This window comes from Mastomys coucha, unplaced genomic scaffold, assembly GCF_008632895.1.
Source record: "Mastomys coucha isolate ucsf_1 unplaced genomic scaffold, UCSF_Mcou_1 pScaffold18, whole genome shotgun sequence".
Lineage (NCBI taxonomy): Eukaryota > Metazoa > Chordata > Mammalia > Rodentia > Muridae > Mastomys > Mastomys coucha.
The window spans coordinates 83297069-83319035 of record NW_022196900.1 but is presented as its reverse complement, the minus strand read 5'-3'; the positions used below and the strand labels follow the sequence as shown (position 1 = coordinate 83319035).

The 21967-nt window shown below is 37.7% G+C and overlaps 1 protein-coding gene across 10 annotated transcripts in view; it reads left to right on the top strand.

Moving 5' to 3' along the window:
• Zmym4 (zinc finger MYM-type containing 4) overlaps positions 1 to 21967 on the top strand; it is a 121835-nt gene that overhangs the window by 21714 nt on the left and 78154 nt on the right. For 9 of the 10 annotated variants that reach the window (XM_031378675.1, XM_031378678.1, XM_031378677.1 and 6 more), the window contains exon 2: positions 9287 to 9332. In XM_031378675.1, the coding sequence (XP_031234535.1) occupies positions 9287 to 9332 (46 nt within the window). Of the gene's footprint in view, positions 1 to 9286; positions 9333 to 10530; positions 10629 to 21967 lie in introns of those variants that run through there. The other variant, XM_031378676.1, reaches the window with a different exon arrangement.

The following is a 21967-nucleotide window of genomic DNA, read 5'->3' as shown; positions in this document are numbered from 1 at the left end:
CAATTCCCAGCAACCATGTGGTGGCTCACAACCATCTGTAATGGGATCTGATGCCCTCTTCTGGTATGCATGAAGAGAATGACAGTGTATTCACATAAATAAGTAAATAAATTAAAAAAAAATTAGTTCTTAGAGGAAAAAAAGGCCTAAATAAATTGGTTAAACTCTCATGCTCATTGATACCATTTGTATCCTTTCTCTCTGAATTGATTTATGGATGAGATATTATTTGTAAGATAAATATTGAAGTTTCATCTTCTGTCATGTAGAGAACCTGGAAGTAGTCCTTCCCATTCTTACAATATTTAAAATGTATCAAGTATAATGGAAAATTTAAGAGCATTTCATTTGTCTTTAAATTTTTTATAGCACACAATTGAAAATCTGTGAACTACAGACAATTTATAAAGATTTCTTTGAGAGTAATTTATATTACTATGACAGTTGTGAGAGGATTGGAGAATATAGAAATAACCATAAAAACAGAAGCTAAATAATGTAGACTTTCTGCAAGTCTCAGATGATCTTTGGTGAAACATAGTGATAATACTAGTATTAGTAAGACTGTAAGAAAAGGAGTACTCATATGTAGGTCGAAGTTAGTACAACTATTTTGGGGAGCAAGTTGCAAATATCCATGATAATTTTAAGTACCAGTAACTTTTTTTTGTTGTTGTTTTTTTCAAGACAAGGTTTCTCCGTGTAGCCCTGGCCTGGAACTCACTAAGTAGACCAGGCTGGCCTCGAACTCAGAAATCTGCCTGCCTCTGCCTCCCAAGTGCTGGGATTAAAGACATGCACCACCTCCGACCGGCTGTACCAGTAACTTTTAATACAGTTATTGTAGTTCTATAAACTTGTTGTACAACCATTAGAGAGATACCTGGGATAGTATCCATAACAATTAATTGGTTGTGATCTGCTTTGTGGGTTCTGAGAATTCAAGACCAGGTCCTTTGAAAGTGGTCCTTAATCACTGAGCCAACTCTCTTCAGCTTCTAAACAACATATTTTGATCATGTTAACCCCTAGCTTCCCATTCCCACTTTACCACTCATGCCCTCTCTATTTTTTTGGAATTCACTGAGTCTAATGTATGCTGCCTGTTGGGATATAGACTGATCAAACTGATTTTATTGGCTTGATCTTTTTTTTTTGTTTGTTTTTTTGAGACAGGGTTTCTCTGTATAGCCCTGGCTGTCCTGGAACTCACTCTGTAGACCAGGTTGGCCTTGAACTCAGAAATCCGCCTGCCTCTGCCTCCTAAGTGCTGGGATTAAAGGCGTGGGCCACCTCCGTCCGGCTCTTTTTTTTTTTTTAAAGATTTATTTATTTATTTTATGTTTATGAGTACACTGTAGCTGTTTTCAGACACACCAGTTGAGGTCATTGGATCCCATTACAGACGGTTGTGAGCCACCATGTGGTTGCTGGATATTGAACTTAGGACCTCTAGAAGAGCAGTCAGTGCTTTTAACCGCTGAGCCATCTCTCCAGCCCCTGGCTTGATCTTGAATAGGTAACTATAGCTGTATGGCATATATGCAATGCTTATGCCAAATAATGTTAAAGTTTTATACTGGGTTGGCATGTTAGCTGAATGTGTGAAGGTGCCTGCTACCAAGCCATAACCTAACCTCAGTTCCTAGAACCCACAAGGTGAAAAGAGAGAACCAGCTCTTGAAAACTGTACTCTGATTCACCCACCTTTCCCATAAATAAAAACATGTTAATTTTTTTAAGACAAAACTAACAAAATTTGGTGGAAAAAGCTCATGAGATTGGTCAGTGTATAAAAAAATCTCTCCATATAAAAAGCCAAGTGTGGTAGTGTGCATCTGTAATCCCAGCACTTCAGTGGTGATGTGGGAGGTAAATACAAGAGAATCATTTAGAAACTCACCAGCCAATTACCCTGGAATATACAGAGCATGTGGTAGAAGGGGAGATTCCCAGCTCCTGAAAGTTGTCCTCTGTCTGCCACACACAGTGTACACATGCCCTTGTATGCTAATAATAAAAAAAAATTGGGGGAAAGAGTACTCATGACCTTTAAGATTTAAGATATGGGGGCTGGAAAGAGGGCTCAGTAGATAAGGGCACTGAGTGCTCTTCCAGTGGTCCTGAGTTCAATTCCCAGCAACCATGTGGTGGCTCACAACCATCTGTAATGGCATCTGATGCCCTCTTAAAATAATAAATAAATACATACATTCATACATAAATATAATTCTTTAAGAAAAAAAGATTTAAGATATTAAGAGGACCTGGAAAGATGGCTCAGCAGATAAGATTGAGTACTATTGCATAGTACTCAAGTTAGTTTCCAGTATCCATGTAGAGTGGCTTAAAGCCTCCTGTAACTCCAGCTCCAGGGGATCCAGTACTCTCTCTGGCTTCTGTGGCCATGCATACACATGACATGCATTCACACATAAATAATAATAAATCTTTGTTTTTTCATAGTTTTTTTAATTCCTTTTTTTAAAAGATGTATTTATTATATGTAAGTACACTGTAGCTGTTTTCAGACACACTAGAAGAGGGCGTCAGATCTCATTATGGATGGTTGTGAGCCACCATGTGGTTGCTGGGATTTGAACTGAGGACCTCTGGAAGAGCAGTCAGTGTTGAGCCATCTCTCCAGCCCATTTTTCATAGTTTTTTTTCCCATGACTTTCTACATTTCTTATGTTTAATTCCAATTTTTCTCCCTGTTTTGGGTAGTTCTGAGGTTCACATCCAGAGCTTTGCCAAACAAGACAGGTAAGTATTTAACTATTTAGTAACAATTATAGCCTCCCAGAACCTTTTGTATGCATTTTTGTGAATCTGAGTTTTGTGGGGGCTGGGGTGCTGGGGTTTGGACTTAGTGCTTCACATATGTTAGGCAAATGTTCTGAGCTGTTATCACTCAGCTTTCCTTTTACTTAAGGATTTTATCCTCTCTCTCTGTGTGTGTGTGTGTGTGTGTGTGTGTGTGTACACCTGTGTGCACTTGAGTCCTCCCACGTGCACTCACATGTAGAGATCAGAAAGCAAATTGCAGGAGTTGGTTCTCTTCTGCTGCCACATGTGACTTTTAGAAAAAAAAAGACTTCTTTATGTGGCTTTTATATATGAGTGCTCTATTGTATGCATGCCTGCAAGACAGAAGTGGACATCAGATATAAGAGGGCATCAGATCCCCCTAAAACAAAACAACCCCCCAAAACAAAAAACAAAGAAAAAAAACATGAGAAGTATATATTCATAGGGAGATACATCCATGCACAATACTTGTAAAAAACACAAAATTGAAAATCATAATGTACAACAAATGACCAGTAAGGAAAAAGAAAGCCCAAACAAAGTAATATGAGACAAAAAGTCTCCAAAAAATATCGTTGTGCCAGGCGGTGGTGGCGTACGCCTTTAATCCCAGCACTTGAGAGGCAGAGGCAGGTGGATTTCTGAGTTCGAGGCCAGCCTGGTCTACAGCGTGAGTTCCAGGACAGCCAGGGCTATACAGAGAAACCCTGTCAAACAAACAAACAAACAAACAAAAAAAAAATCGTTGTGATTTGTGTTGGCCATCAACTTCTGGACATGGGGGCTGCCCTTAAGTGTGTTATGCACACCTACTGAAACTCTGAAAATATACTAAATTTTCTTTTGCAAGTGATTGTTAGTTGGAGATTACTCATGTCTACTTCCTGTCTTAGCGCTGGGATTCCATCTGGCTTGGAGATATGCATGCCCTATTGCATGCTGCTGACAGAGTCTGTACATGAGTCAGTCCTTTTGTGTCTGCAAGACCCTGCTTCTTTGGTGTGCTCCATCCTCTCTAACTCTTAGAATCTTTCTACTACCTTTTTACATAGTTCCCCAAGTTCTTAGGAGAGGGATTTTATGTCCCATATATGACTGAGTATTCTAATGTTTCTCTCCCTCTATGTACATTGTCCTGTTTGGTTCTCTGTATTATTTCCCAGCAAGAGGAAGCTTCTCTGATAATGGCTGAGTGAGCTACTGATTGATGAGTATAGTGGAATGTTTCTGCATATTACATAGGACCCATAGTCACATTTCTTTATAAATTTGCATATTTTAGTTACGGCCTGGATTTTATATGATAGATGATGTGTCTTTTTTTTTTTTTCATTTTTTGAGATTGTGTGGCCTAACTTAATATTACATTCATGCTTAAGTCCATTCATTTTCTTGGACATTTTAAATTTTACTTAGAATGGAATACAATTCCATTTTATATACAGCAGATTTTCATTATCTGTTCATCTGTTAATGGACAACTAGGTTAATTCTGATTCTTTGTTATAGTGGGTAAAGCATTGGTAAATACTAACTTGCAAGTATCTCTATGGTAAACATGGAGTTCTTTGTATATATGCCTAGGAATGAGATAGGCAGGTCATATGGTAGTTCTGTCTTTAATTTTTTGAGACATTTCCAAACTGCTCTTCACAATGGTTGTATTAATATGTAATTCTATCAACAGTGAATAAGGGTTCTCTCCACATCCTCTCTAAAATTTTTTTAAAAGATTTATTTATTTTATATATATGAGTACACTTACAGATGGTTGTGAGCCTTCATGTGATTGTTGGGAATTGAATTTAGGACCTCTTCTCGCTCCGGTCGGCCCCGCTCGCTCAGTCCCTGCTTGCTCTGACCCAAAGATTTATTTATTATAAATAAGTATACTGTTGCTGTCTTCACACACACCAGAAGTGGGGGTCAGATCTCATTATGGGTGGTTGAGAGCCACCAAGTGGTTGCTGGGAATTGAACTCAGGACCTCAGAGTCAGTGCTCACACCTGCTGGCCATCTCTACAGCCCCCTCTCCAACATTTGTTGTTAGACTTATTGATGATAGCCATTCTGACTGAGCTGTGGTGCTAGCTCAAAGTAGTTTTAATTTCCATTTCCCTAATGGCTAGGGATATTGAACACTTAAAAAATGATTATTGACTCTGTATGTGGTATGTTTTGGTTTTTCTTTTTTTTTTTTTTTTTTTTTTTTATGTTTTTGTTTTTTTGTTTTTTGGGGGGAGGTTTTCGAGACAGGGTTTCTCTGTATAGCCCTGGCTGTCCTGGAACTCACTCTGTAGACCAGGCTGGCCTCAAACTCAGAAATCCGCCTGCCCCTGACTCCCAAGTGCTAGGATTAAAGGTGAGCTCCACCATCGCCTGGCTGTTTTATTTATTTATTTTTTTGTTCTCTTTTGAGACAGGGTTACTCTGAATAGCCCCAGCTGTTCTGGAACTTGCTCTGTAGACCAGACTAGCCTTGAATTTAGAGAATCTGCCTGTTACCACTGCCTGGCCGAATTGACTTTTGTACAAAGTGAAAGATATAAATCTAGTATCACTTTTTTATAAAAGATCCATTCATCAGTGGTGGCGCACGCCTTTAGTCCCAGCACTTGGGAGGCAGATGCAGGCGGATTTCTGAGTTCGAGGCCAGCCTGGTCTACAGAGTGAGTTCCAGGACAGCCAGGGCTACACAGAGAAACCCTGTCTCGAAAAACCAAACAAACAAAAAAAAAAGGATTTATTTATTTTATGTATGTGAGTACACTGTCACTCTCTTCAGACATACCAGAAGAGGGCATCAGATCCCATTACAGATGGTTGTGAGCCACCACTTGGTTGCAGGGAATTGAACTCAGGACCTCTGGAAGAGCAGCCAGTGCTCTTAACCAGAGAGCTATCTCTCCAGGCCTTAATATCACCTTTTTGCAGGTAGAAATCCAGTTTTGCAAGCACCATTTTATTTTATTTTATTTATTTTTTGGTTTTTCGAGATACGGTTTCTCTGTGTAGCCCTGGCTGTCCTAGAACTCACTTTGTAGACCAGGCTGGCCTTGAACTCAGAAATCCGCCTGTCTCCGCCTCCCAAATGCTGGGATTAAAGGCATGCGGCACCATGCCTGACTGCAAGCACCATTTATTGAATAGGCTTTTTAAAATGTTTATTGCCAGGCGGTGGTGGCTGCTGGGAAATTGAACTCAGGACCTCTGCCACCCTGCTTGCTACGGCCCCACTGGCTCTGGCGTAATTCATAGTAGCTGTCTTAAGATGCACCAGAAGAGGGCGTCAGATCTCATTAGGGGTGTTTGTGAGCCACCATATGGTTGCTGGGATCTGAACTCCGGACCTTCGGAAGAGCAGTCAGTGCTCTTACCCGCTGAGCCATCTCACCAGTTCCCCCTAATTTCTTTTCTTTTTTTTTTTAAGATTTATTTTATTTATTTTATGTGTATGAGTACACTGTAGCTATACAGATGACCGTGAGCCATCATGTGTATGGCTGCTGTTGATCTCAGGACCTCTGCGGGCCCCACTTGCTCCGGCCCTGCTCGCCCAGGCATAATTTACTGCAGCTGTCTTCAGAAGCACCAGAAGGGGTGTCCGATCTCATTACGGATGGTTGTGAGCCACCATGTGGTTGCTGGGATCCGAACTCAGGCCCTTCGGGAGAGCAGTCAGTGCTCTTACCTGCTGAGCCATCTCGCCAGCCCCCCCTCATTTCTTTTCTTGAGAGTAGACTATTGATATAAATGAAAGCTATTTTTTTATTTATTCTTTAAATATCAACTGTGTACCCTGTAACTTTATTGTATTTATTAGGTCTAAGAGTTTTTTAGTAGACTGAGTTTTTAAGAAATTAATTCTATCACCCACAAATAGGGATAGTTTGATTTATTCCATTTTTATCCCTTTTGTGTTTTTCTCTTAATTGACATAGTTAAGGCTTTGAGCACTATCTAGTGGGCTTCCTTGTCTCATTTCTGGTTTAAGAGGAAATGTTCTCGGGCTGGTGAGATGGCTCAGCGGGTAAGAGCACTGATTGCTCTTCCAAAGGTCATGAGTTCAAATCCCAGCAACCACATGGTGGCTCACAACCACCCGTAATGAGATCTGATGCCCTCTTCTGGTGCGTCTGAAGACAGCTACAGTGTACTTATAATAAATACATAATAAATAAATCTTTAAAAAAAAAAAAGAGGAAATGTTCTCAGTTTTTCTCCATTTAATATAATGTTGTCTATAGGTTTGTTGTATATGGCTTTTATTATTTATTAATTTGGGATATGTTTCACCTATTCATCCAACTCTCCAAGGAGTTTTAAAATTTATTTTTATTATTTATTTGTATAGGTGTTCTGTTTGTATGTCTGTATACCATGTGCCCATAGAGGCCAGAAGAAGGCACTCACTACTGGAACTGGAGTAACAGATAGTTGTTAGCCACCGTGTGGGTGCTGGGAATTTAGTTCAGGTGTTTGGAAGAGGAGCCAGTGCTCTTAACCATTGAGCCATCTCTCCAGTGCCGGTGCCTCTCCTCCTACACCCCCCCCCCACCCCCAATTTTGAGACAAGGTCCTACTATGTCGTTCTGGCTCTCCTTTAACTGCCCGGAGCTCACAGATTGGCTTGCCTCTGCTTTCTGAGTGCTTGGATCAAAGGCGAATGCTACCATACCCAGTTCTAAAAGTCTCCAAATTCTTTTTCAGTATCAGTTAAAGTAATTGTGGTTCTTGTCCTTTGAGTTTATTTGTATGGTATATCACATTGATTTATGTATGTTCAGCCAACCACAGTTTGATTCAAAAATATTTATGTACACATGCACAGTCTTGGAAGAGCAGCAAGCTCCATCTCTCTAGTTCCTGTTGCTGTTGATTTCTTTTCTTTTTAAAAGATTTATTTATTTTATTTATGTGTCGATATCCTCACACACACCAGAGGAAGGCATTGGATCCCATTACAGATAGTGGTGAGTCACCATGTGGCTGCTGGGAATTGAACTCAGGACCTCAGTAAGAGAATCCAGTGTTCTTCACTGCTGAGATTCATCCTACTTGAAATGTGCTCTTATTCCTAATACCAGTTTTTCTTTTAAAAAACATTGTCAGTGTACAAAAAAGATGGGTTTCATTTTAACGTTGTCTTTCATGTCACTGTTTTTTACCCTCATTTATCCTTTCTTCTTGTGCTTTGCATCTTTTTTCCCCTTCTCGCTGGACCCTTCCTTCCCCCATTAGTCCTGCTTCTGTTTTCGTGTCACACATACGTACCTATCTATATATTGTTAAATCTAGATTCTGTGTGAGAGAAACATGCTATGTATTTCTGTCTTTTCTGTTCTTAATAAACTTGTCAACTACTTGATACCTTCCTCACTCTGGTTAGTACTACAGTTTTGTGCTTTTCAAGCTGTTATGTGACCTGCAGATGTGGATGCTTTGTTTCCTTTTTCTTGTTTTATGCTCTTTCTTCCTTCTTCCTTCCTTCTTCCTTCCTTCCTTCCTTCCTTTCTTTCTTTCTTTCTTTCTTTTTTTTCGAGACAGGGTTTCTCTCTGTAGCCCTGGCTGTCCTGGAACTCACTCTGTAGACCAGGCTGGCCTTGAACTCAGAAATCCACCTGTCTCTGCCTCCCAAGTGCCTGGCCATTTTATATTTCTTTAGTTTTATTGCATCAACTAGTAGTTTTAAAACAAGACAAATTTGGTAATCATTTGTAATAATTAATCATATTACCACGGTAATAATAATTAGATGAGAAATGTTGTTCCTTGCCAACTTCAGTTAATTGTTAATGGATGTATCAAGTTTTGATAACATCTGTATTTTGTAAGTAAGAGTGCTGTGGCTGATTAATGATGGGAAGAAAAGTTGAATAGTAAGGGACAGGTTGAGCCTTTTCTGTTTTTAATATTTTTTTATTAAATTTGAAGATCCTAGTATATTAAATATATTGTGTTCCATGTTCTTGTTAAACTTATAGATAAATACTTGTGAAAACTAGGAATGATCAAGTAGCATAGTTATTTAGCATTAAAAAGTGGCTTTATTGAAATTACAAAGGTGAGCCTCTGGACATCAGTTAGTATCACTTCCCAATGTGATTCTAAGTTGTGTTAGCATTATCTTTAAAAAAATCTATCACTGTCTTTGGAAAATGCTTGCCAGCTGTTGTGGCTTTTGGAATCCCAGCACTTGGAAGGTTGAAGCAAAGAAAGATGAGCATCACGAATTCCAGCAGTAGCCTCTGCTTTATTTCTGCTTGCTGTTTTAAAGGTCTAGAGTTACCTTAGCCTTGGCTCTGTTTCTGTCTTAGGCTCTATATATTCAATAGGAGTCATCACTATGACACAACTGACTTTTGATTTTTAAGATTAGTGCGAACTCTGCTGTAGGACTAGAAGTGGAATCCCCAAAATAAGTTTGAAATCTTTGAGAGTAATGTTATTTTTTTCTCCCTCTCTCTTTTTCAGTTTGAACAGAAAAGTGATGCAGTTTTTGATGAAATTGTAGAAAACTGTAAGTACTATTTGAGAAAAAAAGTTGTCTTTAGATAGGTTAAGTCTGGATTTAGCACTTACCATTAGAGTATTTAGTATTGAATTCTGTGATGGTCCAGCTTCAGTGTCATTACGTTGACATGTTTAGTTGGTTTTTTTAAGTAAATATTCTTTCAGTTTTTATTATATTAAAATATAGCAGTACTTAAATTGGTATGAATGGTATAGATTGTACTTAACATCTTTTACAGTTTTGTTTTTGTTTTTGTTTTTTTTAGTTTTCGGTCTTTTTAGATGTTGTATGATAGATTATAAAAGTAATACATTTAATTACAGTACAGAATGAATAAAGTAGAAAGCAAATACTTTTATTATTATTTTCAAAAGATTTAATGAGCTTTAAGAGTTTAATATATATCTTTCCAGACTTTTTCTATTTTTTCTGTAAGTGTATGCCTACATGTAGTAGGTGAAATTTATGTTTATGAACCACATGAATATTATTCCTGCTCTTTTTTTTTTTCTTTTTGGTTTTTTTGAGATAGTGTTTCTTTGTCTAGCCCTGGCTGTCCTGGAACTCACTCTGTAGACCAGGCTGGCCTCAAATTCCTCTGCCTCCCAAGTACTGGGATTAAAGGCATGCACCACCACCGCTTGGCTCTTTTTTTTTTTAAAAGATATATTTATTATTATACATAAGTACACTATAGCTGTCTTCAGACGCACCAGAAAGGGCATTAGACCTCATTATGAGTGGTTGTGTGCCACCATGTGGTTGCTACCATTTGAACTCAGGACCTTCGGGAATTGCTCTTACCCACTGAGCTGTCTCACCAGCCCATTCCTGCTGTTTTTAATTCTTATGTGTAGACATCTTTCTGCATCAGTGAAAAAAAATTAAGTGAATGTCTTTTATTTCTACTGGGTATTATATTACAGAGCTATACTGTAACCAGTTTCCCTTTTATAAACATACAAAGAATTTTAATATTTTCTTATAAACAATAGTGAATATCTTTTGCTCAATATATTGTTTACTTGTTCAAATATTTCTGTAAAATAAATACTAAGAATAGAATTGATAAATTTTACAGGGTGTTTTCTATACTTGTGTAAGTATGGTAAGTTTTGTCATCTAGAAATCTTTTTTTTTTTTTCTTCTTTTTCCCTAGACAGGGTTTCTCTGTGTATACCTGGCTGTCCTGGAATTTGCTCAGTAGACCAGGCTGGTCTGGAACTGTGCCACTACTGCCTGGCTGTCAATCTAAAATGTGTTTCTTTTACTTTACATTCATCTCCATTTACAGATTTATAAGTATGTTTCTTCTCTTTGTAAGTAATTTGGTAACATTTTTTTGAATGATAACAATAATAACTAATTCTTCTACTCTTCAATGGATTTAGCTACTTGTTTCGAGCAGCAGAGGCTAGGTAGAAGAAACATACATTGATTGATTGATTGTGGTCCCGTGGTTTATATTTAGGGCTTCATAAGCTAAACAAGTGCTCCCTGAACAAATGACTCCATCCTCAGAAGAAACATTTTAGATGTACAACAAAGTATTTCACAGTAATAGTGATGAAGTAGAGAACAAAATTTTAGAGTCTTCAGCAAAAGGTCACAGGCCTCCTGACTTTGTAGTGTTTCCAGAAAGCAGTTTCGTTTGGACTTTGAGATGGGCAGGCCCTCACCATGTAGTCCAAGCTTGTCTGGAGCTCAGTATATGTAGATAAGGCTGGCCTTGAACTCAGAGAGACTTGTCTGCTTTTACCTTATGAGAGTTAGAAATAAAGATATTTACCACTATTCCTACCTTGATTGACTTTTAAAACCCCTTTTTTCATTTTGTGTCTGTGTATGTCTTTGTATATGTATATGAGTACAAGTCTTAGAGGAGGCCATAAACATCAGATCCTCCTGATATTGGTGTTTACAAATGGTCTAACAGGTGCTGGCTGGAGTTGAACTCATGTTCTCTGCAAGAACAGTGTATGCTCTTAACTGCTAAGCTGTCTAAACTCTTGATTGACTAAATTTTTTGATTTTATTTTATGTATATGGGTATTTAGCCTGCATGTATGTCTGTGTACTACATCCATGTCTGGCATGTGTTGGATTCCCTAGAATTATAGATGATTGTAAGCTGTCATGTGTGTGCAATCAAACACAGGTTCAAAGAGCAGCCAGTGCTTTAACCACTGAGCATTCTATCCTCTGGGAATTTGTTCTTTTTATATAATTGTGTTTAAAAGTTTCTGTCTTGGTTTTATTTGGTAGTATGATAAAATCATATATTGAAAAAATCAGCTTAAGTCAATACAGTCCTTTCAACTTGAATAGTTCAGTCATCAAATAGAAATGACAATTTTGTAAACTAATTTGATACTATTGTCAATTTCAATAAAAGAAATTATACATACTAGAGTAATATGAATTGAATTCTAGAGTAGATACTTCCCTGTTTTCTTTTTACTTTTTTATATGTGTAACATTTTTACACATTTAAAATTGCAAGTTAATATAGAAAGGTGATTGGAGGCCAGCTTGATTTCTCTGCTTATCTTTGAGCTTATCATCTGTGGTCTAGAAAGCAGTCGGATATTAAAATATATTGGCTAGAATTTAACACTCCCTCTTCTCTGATGTTTTGTGTCAAGTTAGTTATCACAGCCTCCTAGTGTAGGGATTACAGGTGTGTGCCACCACACCCAATTTAATCAGTCTCTTTAAAGAACTGGTCTGGATAGCCTGGCAGTGGTGGCGCACACCTTTAATCCCAGCACTTGGGAGGCAGAGGCAGGTGGATTTCTGAGTTTGAGGGCAGCCTGGTCTACAGAATGAGTTCCACGACAGCCAGGGCTACACGGAGAAACCCTGTCTCGAAAAACAAACAAAAAAAAAAAAAAGGAAAAGAACTGGTCTGGAAGTGCAACCTGAATACTTATATTTACCTCTTATTAGCCAAAGTAGCTTCATAGAAACCTAGAAATGATAGTTCCATTGTTGAGTCTGTTTTTGTTTTAGAATAAAACTGAAGATTTTTTAGTAAGGAACAGAAGGAAATTGTTATTAGGTGTGTGTTATTTGCTATAATGGTCACCTGGCTGAAAATAATGTATATATTCCGATTACATTTTTACTTAGGAGAAAAAATAAACTAAGGCTTGATAATATGGTTTATTCATTTTCTAATTTTTAAATTTTATTATTTTATGTGAATAAGTGATTTGCCTATATGTATGTATGTGTACCACATCAGTACCTGGTGCCTGTGGAGGTCAGAAGAGGGCATCTGATTCCCTGGGACTAGAGTTACATATGGTTATGCGCTACCATGTACGACCTTGTAATAGAGTACTCTGGAAGAACTATCAGTGCTCTTAATCAATGAACCATCTCTCTGTCCCCTGCAGTTTAGCTTTTAAGTGGTAGTCTAAATTGTATGTTTAACTGAATCTTCAGTCTCTATTAAATTCTTCATCATTTATTTCCTGTATTTTATTACTTCTTGAGATAAGGTTTTGATACATATTGCTGTGTTGGGTGATTATGACCTTGGGCTTCTGATCTTTCTCATGCTGGAATTACAGGCATATTCTACCTTTAGTGCTTGACACATGATCACTTGTAGCCCAGGCCAACTTCAAATTCTCTATGTAGCTGAGGCTATTCCTGAAATGTTGTTCATCCTGTCTTTACCTCCCATGTTTAGGAGCATGAGCTTATTAACAAGCTTTAATACCTTGCTTAGTTTTAGCATTTTATGAATGAAAATATCCAGTCACAGTATTAGAAGAATCCAAAGAATATACAGTAATGGACCTTAAGCAAAGCTATATATTTACTTAAAAACAAGCCAACAAGCCAATTCATTATATAAGCTATTTCTTTTTATTTAGAAAGTTATAAAAGTGATTTTACTTATTTGTGTTGGGGTGAGGGAAAAAAGGAGGAGCTGCCCAGGAGAGAAAGCAGGTGCACACGTGCTACAGTGTACACATGTGAGGTCTGAGCCAGTTCTCCTTCCATTGTGGGTTCTAGGGATTGAAATTCTGTCGGTAGGCATATTCTCCAAGGGTTTTTACCTGTTGTGCCACATCAGTGTCTTCACCCCATTAAAAAATTAAACGTAGGGTGGCAGTGGCGCACGCCTTTAATCCCAGCACTTGGGAGGTAGAGGCAGGCAGATTTCTGAGTTCAAGGCCAGCCTGGTCTACAGAGTAAGTTCCAGGACAGCCAGAGCTATACAGAGAAACCCTGTCTTGAAAAACCAAAAAAAAAAAAAAAAAAAAAAAAAAAAAAAACCAACCTCCTATGTGGGCTAGAGAGATGGCTCAGCAGTTAGGAGCACTGACTGCTCTTCCAGAGGTCCTGAATTTGGTTTCCAACGACCACATGGTGGCTCACAACCACCAGTAATCCAGTAATGGGATCTGATGCCCTCTACTGATGTGTCTGAGGACTTCTACAATGTACTCATATACATTAAATAAATAAATCTTTAAAATAAAAAAAGGGTGGTGGTGGTGCACGCCTTTAATCTCAGGCAGAGGCAGGCAGATTTCTGAGTTCGAGGATAGCCTGGTCTACAGAGTAAGTTCCTGGACAGCCAGGACTATACAGAGAAAACCCTGTCTCACCCTCCCCGCCCCCCCCCAAAAAAAAGAAGAAAATGCTCTTTAAAATACTTCACAGTAGGCTGAACAGTGGTGGTGCACACTTTTAATCTTAGCACTGGGAAGGCAGATCACCATAAGTTTGAGGCCAGCCTGGTTTACAGAACAAATTCCAGGATAGCCAATTCCAGAGTTAAGAGAAATTCTGTCTCAACCCCCCCCAAACCCCAAAACAACAAAAAAGCTTCTTAGTAATTTTATTTTTATTTCTTTTCAGTAATTGTTATTCAAGTCACAGTCTGCTTCTTTAATAGTATATTTTTTATTTTACTACTGCTGCTGCTATTATTATTATTATTATTATTATTATTATTATTATTATTATTAATTTTTGAGACTAGTTATTTCCACATAGTCCTAGATGTCTGGAAGTCACTAAACCTACTGGGCTGGCCTCAAACTTATAGAGATCCATCCACCTGTCTCTACCTACTCTTTGTGTATGGGATATATGCATTGTGAGTATAGGTTGCCAGAGAGGTCAGATACTTAGATCCCCTGCAGGTGTATTTACAGACAGTGTGAGCCACCTGACTTAGGTGCTAGGAACTAAACTCTGGCCCTTTGGAAGAGTAGCAAATGTGCTTTACTACTAAACCATTGCTCAGCTCCTTTTATTTGTTTTTGCAAGTTGAATTGTTTGTGATTCAGAAATAGGTATAAGTGCTAGGTCAGTATTTGGGATGCTGAAGCAGGAGTAGTATAAGTTATATAGGTCTGCCTGCCCTACATAGTGTGTTGCAGGTCAACTGGAGCTATAGTATGAGTAAACTATCTCAAAGAAAACAAACCTGGGGCTTAAGAGATGGCTCAGCTGTTAAGAGTACATGATATTTCGCAGAGAAGTTGGGTTTGATTTCCAGTACCATCTTCTGGCATCTATGCATATGCATAGCACACATATGTACACATAGGCAAACAACATGTAAACATATAATTGAGGAAATAAATATTTTTGACTTTTCAAGATTTGTTTTTTCCATGTAGTACTGGGTATCCTGGAACTTTCTCTGCAGATCAGTCTGGCCTCAAACTCATAGATCAGCCTGCCTCTGACTCCTGAGTGCTGGAATTAAAGGCATGAGAAACCACTACCTGGCTGTAAATGAATGTTTTTAAAAGCCACAAAATAATAATAAACATAATATATAGTTGTGTGTGTGTGTGTGTGTGTGTATGAGGAAATGGTAAAACTATAGTTTTAAATTTATTGGTAGAAAACTGAGATGTTATTATTTGAAAGACAACACAATTCTCAATGTTGTTTTAGTATATTAAACAGTTAAACTATATTTACAGTTCAAGAGGACGTGGTAGATATCTGTAGAATATTTCATCCAATAGAAGCAGAATATGTATTCTTCTCAGCAGCATATGGGACTTTGTTTAAATATGTATTTTCAGACACAAAACAAGTGTTTACTTATACAAAAGAATCTAAATTTATCTTTTCAGATTAAAACACAATAAAACTAGAAGCCAATAGCAAGATAAATGCCAGAAACCATTCCAATGCATTATTAAAGTAACTTATATTAAAATAATAGAGATCTAGAGAGATGGCTCAGCAGTGAAAAGTGTACGTTGTTCTGGCAGAGCACTGTTTCTGCATATTTAACCCAAGTTCAATCCTAGCATCTACATTCGCAGGTCACAGTCCTGTAACTTCATCTTCAGGGGAGTCCAGTGCCCTTTTCTGACCTCCAAGAACAATTGTATTTATGTATATATATCCTGCACAGACATAGTAAAATACGTAATTAAAAATAAATTTTAAAAAATTTAAAGGTCAGGCATGTTAATACCTTAATCCCAGCATTTGGGGGTTGGAGTGGAGACATCTCTGTGAGTTTAAGGTCTGCTTGGTCTATATAACATGTTGTAGGCCAGCCAGGGCTACGTAATGAGAGTCTTTAAAAAACAAAAGCAAGAGCTGGAAGGATGGCTCAGTGGTTAAGAACGCTGACTGCTCTTCCAGGGGTCCCGAGTTCAATTCCCAGCACCCATGTGGTGGTTTACACCTATTTGCAGTGGAATCTGATGCCCTCTTCTGGTGTGTCTGAAGACAGCATCAGTGTACTCATATCAATAAAATAAATCTTAAAGAAAGCAAAAATCCAGAAATACCTCAAAATAACCTAATGATACACTTCAAGGTTTGAGAGAAATTCAAACCTTAGAAGTAGTAAACATTAGGGCTGGAGAGATGGCTCAGTGGGTAAGAGCCTGACTGCTCTTCCAAAGGTCTTGAGTTTGGATCCCAGCAACCACATGGTGGCTCACAAACTGGTGCATCTGAAGACAGCTACAGTGAGTTACGCGGAAGTGAGCAGGGCTGGAGCTCAATTCCCAGCAGCCACAAGATGGCTCACAGCCATCTGTACAGCTACAGTGAACTCATACACATAAAAAAAATAAATAAATCTTATAAGAAGTAGTAAACATTAAATAATAAAGATCAAAGCAAAAATGTAATGAAATAGAAACTAAAAGAATGGTACATATAATCAGAATTGATTTTCTGAGAGAAAAAGACAAGATATTGAAAAATCCCCAGCCATGCTAGTGTGAAAAGAGAGAGAAGTCCAAATTAATAAAATAAGATGAAAAAGGGGAGATTACTACAGATTCTAGTGAAAAGGAGATTCACTGGGAAGTGCCTTTTAAAACTCTTTCAAAAGAAAGAAACTGGAAAATGTTGTAGAGGAAATAGATGAGTTTCCAGACACATGATTTATCAAATTAAACAACACAGATCCAGAACAATCAACAAAATTGAAAAGGTAATAAACTGTCTCCCAGAAGAGCTCAGCCCAAACCATCTTCTTTTTTTTTTTTTTGGTTTTTTGAGACAGGGTTTCTCCGTGTAGCCCTGGCTGTCCTGGAACTCACTCTGTAGACCAGGCTGGCCTCGAACTCAGAGATCCACCTGTTTCTGCCTCCCCAGTGCTGGGATTAAAGGCGTGTGCCACCACTGCCCAGCTCTACCTAATCTTAAATGAACACTTTACACCAGTGTTTCCCTGTTATGTATAATAGAAATGGAAGGAAAACCACCAAACTCATTCTGTTCAGAACTCATGCACACACGTACACCCTCACCCCATAATATTTATTCTAGTGAGAGTCAAAATTCTCTATAAACACTTTTGCAAAGTGGATTCAACAACACATTAAGAAGTCCATATATTAAAGGTATAATAATATGTCTCAAACCCTGGGAAAATGGCTAGCTGAGGTGCCTATTTAACATTTCATAGTAGACGTGGCCTCTGGGTTCTCTCAGCATCTCTCAGTCCCTAAATGTGACAGAGTATGGTTGACATACTCACCCCCTGCTCTAAACTTCTTCAGCCCTGAGAATGGACTGCCCTTTCCTATTTGATTCAGGTGCTATATATAGCGGCTTCTCCCTGTATGATTCAGCTATTTTGCTCACTTGGCCCTTTTGTCTATCTTTTATTCTCCTGCCTCTCCCTCCCTCCTCACCTGGCTGAGGGTCAGGGTCATCTTCCCAGATGCCCCTGCCTCTGGTAGTGCTCTCCCATTATTTACAATAAAATTTCTTGAGACTAGCAGCAGTCATTTTTCTCCTTTTTTATTTTTATTTCTTTTTATTTTATTTTCTTCTTTTTTATTTCTTTTTTGTTTTTGTTTTTTCGAGACAGGGTTTCTCTGTGTAGCCCTGGCTGTCTTGGAACTCACTCTGTAGACCAGGCTGGCTTCAAACTCAGAAATCCACCTGCCTCTGCCTCCCAAGTGCTGGGATTAAAGGCGTGCACCACCACCGCCTGGCTATTAATTTTTCATTCATCAGGTGCTGAAACCCTCTTCTTGCTGATAGGAAGTATAATTCAGTATAAAAATATACTTAAGGACAGAAAAAGTTCAGCATCCCTTTATGGTAAAAAGTCCTGAGGTAACTAGGAAGTGAAGTAACACATTTCCACATAATAAAAACTTCATATAACAAATGGATATTGAACATTCGATGAAATTGGGAAAATCTGAGATGACTTCCTCCAAGTCTAGAATGACACAAAGATGCCACTCTCCGTGTGCCTAGAGCCTAAGATAGAGCGAGTGCAAGAAATACAAATAGGGGCTGGTGAGATGGCTCAGTGGGTAAGAGCACTGACTGTTCTTCCCAAGGTCCTGAGTTCAAATCCCAGCAATCACATGGTGGCTCACAACCATCCGTAATGAGATCTGATGCCCTCTTCTGGTGTGTCTGAGGGCAGCAACAGTGTACTTACATATAATAATAAAAAAAAATTAAAAAAAAAGAAATACAAAGAGGAAAGGAAGAAATCAAATTAATTTTTCTTTTTAAAAATACATTTATCAACTTTAATTCCTTTTTTGTTTGTTTGTTTTTTGTTTTTGTTTTTTGAGACAGGGTTTCTCTGTTTAGCCCCGGCTGTCCTGGAACTTACTCTGTAGACCAGGCTGGCCTCGAACTCAGAAATCTGCCTTCCTCTGCCTCACAAGGGCTGGGATTAAAGGTATGCACTACCACTGCCCGGCTGAGAAATATTTTTTGTTTTGTTTTGTTTTTTTCGAGACAGGGTTTCTCTGTGTAGCTTTGGCTGTCCTGGAACTCACTCAGTAGACCAGGCTGGCCTCGAACTCAGAAATCCGCCTGCCTCTGCCTCCCAAGTGCTGGGATTAAAGGCGTGCGCCACCACCGCCCGGCTGAGAGAAATATTTTTGACAGTGTTATAGGACACAAACTTTACCTACGAAAATCAGTACCTTTTTATATATGAGCAATAAACATACCAAGAAAGAAAAAGGAAAAAAAACCCAACTCATCCATAATAATTTCAAACAAAACCAGAAACAGACCAACCCTAGGAATAAATATAAGCAAGAAGTGAAAGACCTTTATAATAAAACTGTGGGGCTGGAAAGATGTCTCAGACATTAGGAGCACTGATTGCACTTCCAGAGGTCCTGGATTCAATTCCCAACAATGAAATGGTGGCCCTCAACCATCTCTGATGGGATCCAGTGCCCTCTTCTGTGTGTCTGAAGAGAGTGACAGTGAACTCCTATACATAAATAATTCCCAAAAAAAAAAAAAAAAAAATCCCAACCAAAACCCAAAAATTGTGTACACTGAAAAAAGAAGGCAAGGAAGACACTAGGTTTGGAAAGGACTCACATAATCATGAATTGGCAAAAGTAATATTATAAAAATGGCTATACTAGCAAAATAGTTTGCAAATTCAGTGTACTCTCCATCAAAATCTCAGTGGTATTCTTCACAGAATTAGAAATAAACGAATATTGAAACATTAAGACAATAAATAGCTAAGACAATTATATAGAAAGAACAGTGCTAGAGATATTATAGTATCTGGTTTCAAATCATATTCCAGAGTCTAGTAAGAAAACCAGAATGGTATTGTCACAAAAACAAACATGTAGACCAATGCAATAAACTTGAGGACCCTGAAGAGTAATCCATAGTGCTGTAACCACCTGCTTTTCCTTCAAGAAAGGTTGTGGCAAAAGTATATTGGGAAAGAGCCTACTAACATAGTGCTGGGGAAATAGGATTTCTATATACAGAAGAATAGAACTATCCATGTCTTTCATGTTGCACAACATTAAGAATTGATTAAAGGAGCTGGTGGGATGGCTCAGTGGGTAAGAGCACTGTCTGCTCTTCGTAAGGTCCTGATTTCAAATCCCAACAACGACATGATGGCTCACAATCACCCATAATGAGATCTGATGCCCTTTCCTGGTGTGTCTGAAGACAGCTACAATATACTTATTTATAATAATAAATAAGTCTTTTTAAAAAAAAGGAATTGAGGGCTGGAGAGAGGTGGCTCAGTGGCTAGGGCTGACTGCTCTTCTGAAGGTCACGAGCTCAAATCCCAGCAACCACGTGATGGCTTACAACTATCCATAATGAGATCTAATGCTCTCTTCTGGGGTGTCTGAAGACAGCTACAGTGTACTAACATATAGTAAATAAATAAATCCTTTTAAAACAAGAATTGATTAAAGACTTTAGTATAAGAGTCTTTGAAATTGCCAGAGAAAAAAATATAGGAAAAACATTTAAAGATTAAGGGACAGGCTAGGTTGTGGTGATAAACACCTTTGATCTCAGCATTGAGTAGATACATGCAAACTCAAGGTTAGTCTGGTCTACAGTGCCTAGTTCCAGGGCAGCCAGGGCTACAGTACCAAGATTCGACAGGGATCACAGTGAAATTGAAAGCGAGGGGAATGGATATTTGCTAACTGTATGTATGACAGATGTTAGAGTTTAGGAAATATAGAAAACTGTTAAAATCAAACACCAAAAATAAAACAAAAAACATAAACTATATCTATTCAATAAAATGGATGATGCATGCGATACTTCTCAAAAAAATATATTCTTAAAATTGGTATTCTTAGATAATATAGAACTTTATTTTCACTTTTTTAAAACTGGGATTTTAAAAAAATTGTTGACATTATCTTTTAGTACCAACTATATGAGATTTTAATATCTATGCATCCCCTAAACCCCATGCTATTTTTTGTGTTTTTGATGGTATCTGTTGTAATTAATTTGTAATATTGTTAGTGCCTAGAGGTCTTTTTTTTTAAAACTTTTATTGCATTATGATGAGAAAAGTTATATGATTTCAATTTATCTGAATTTGCTAACATTTAAAAACATTTTAAGTAAATAGAATTAAATCACATTCTTGTTTTCCTTTTGTACCCCTACTCCTCCCAGAGGCCCCCTTCAATACCTATAATATCTTTTTTGTCATGTTCCTTAAAATTTATAAAATATTATAACAATAAAAATAAGTACTATAAAAGTTGTTTGATATAAAACAACAATCAATTTAACAGTCTTATGTAGATGCTCATCTACAGCAATAGTGAAAATACATTTTTCTCAATATAAATTTTAAATAACTCCAAACATACTAGCTGTATACTTCAAAATAATACATCACTACTGTTATTTTCTTAAATGAACATAAATATATAAAGTCTTTTTGTTTGTTTTGTAGTTAGTAGAATTTAAAATCTTGGCTCTTACTGTGGTACAAGCCTAAAATAAGAACAATTTTTAGACATTGGATTTCATTGTAATAAGGCTGTACTTCAGTGACCCTCACATTGCCAAAGGATTTTACCTCCATCATACCTAAGCTGAGAGTTGATAGTTCTGTTGCACCAAGAAATGAATTGTAGGCTTGATTTTTGGATACAGACTTTCTGATATGGTCAAAGCTATTTGACTTGAGTGAGTGACTTTATTCTCAGCCCACAGAGAACAGGTTACATTCATTTAAGAAATGGTGTAGGTATGAAGATGGTCTATCCATAAAGTCATTCACTAACTGTTTCAATGAACAATGGTTCTGCTTGGAGGGTGGCACAGACATTAGGTGAGGGTAAGAATTTGGTTCATTAGCTGTTATAATTTGGAAAAGCATTCATCTCAGAGAAAGAGTAACTTATAAAGTCCTCTTCTTCAAACTTGATACAAGAGTTACAAATGTCAAGCAAAGCATTCAGTCTCACTCTTGTTCTCTTACAAGCAACCTCCCTAGTTAATCGTCTATGCTTCTTTTGGGTATATAAATACTTTTGAAATATATAAGCTGTTCTGAAAACCATAGTATAGTGTAAAGACATGAAAGAAACAATACTACTAATAGAGAGGCTGATATAGGAGAAGCAAAATTTCAAGGCCCTTATTTTGTACGCAGCCAGACACTATCACAAAGAAACAAGCTGAAAGTGTATATAGATTGTTCAATGTTGGACCTATTTCTCCAATTATCAAATTAGACCTTTGGATGATAATCAACAAATTTCTAATTCCTCATATTACTGGATTTCAATTGATTAGGGTATGCTGGTAATATTAATTTTCATATTAAGAAAAAGTAATTGTCACTTCCTGTTGTTTTGTTGTAAGAGGTAGAATTACGTTTGTGTGGA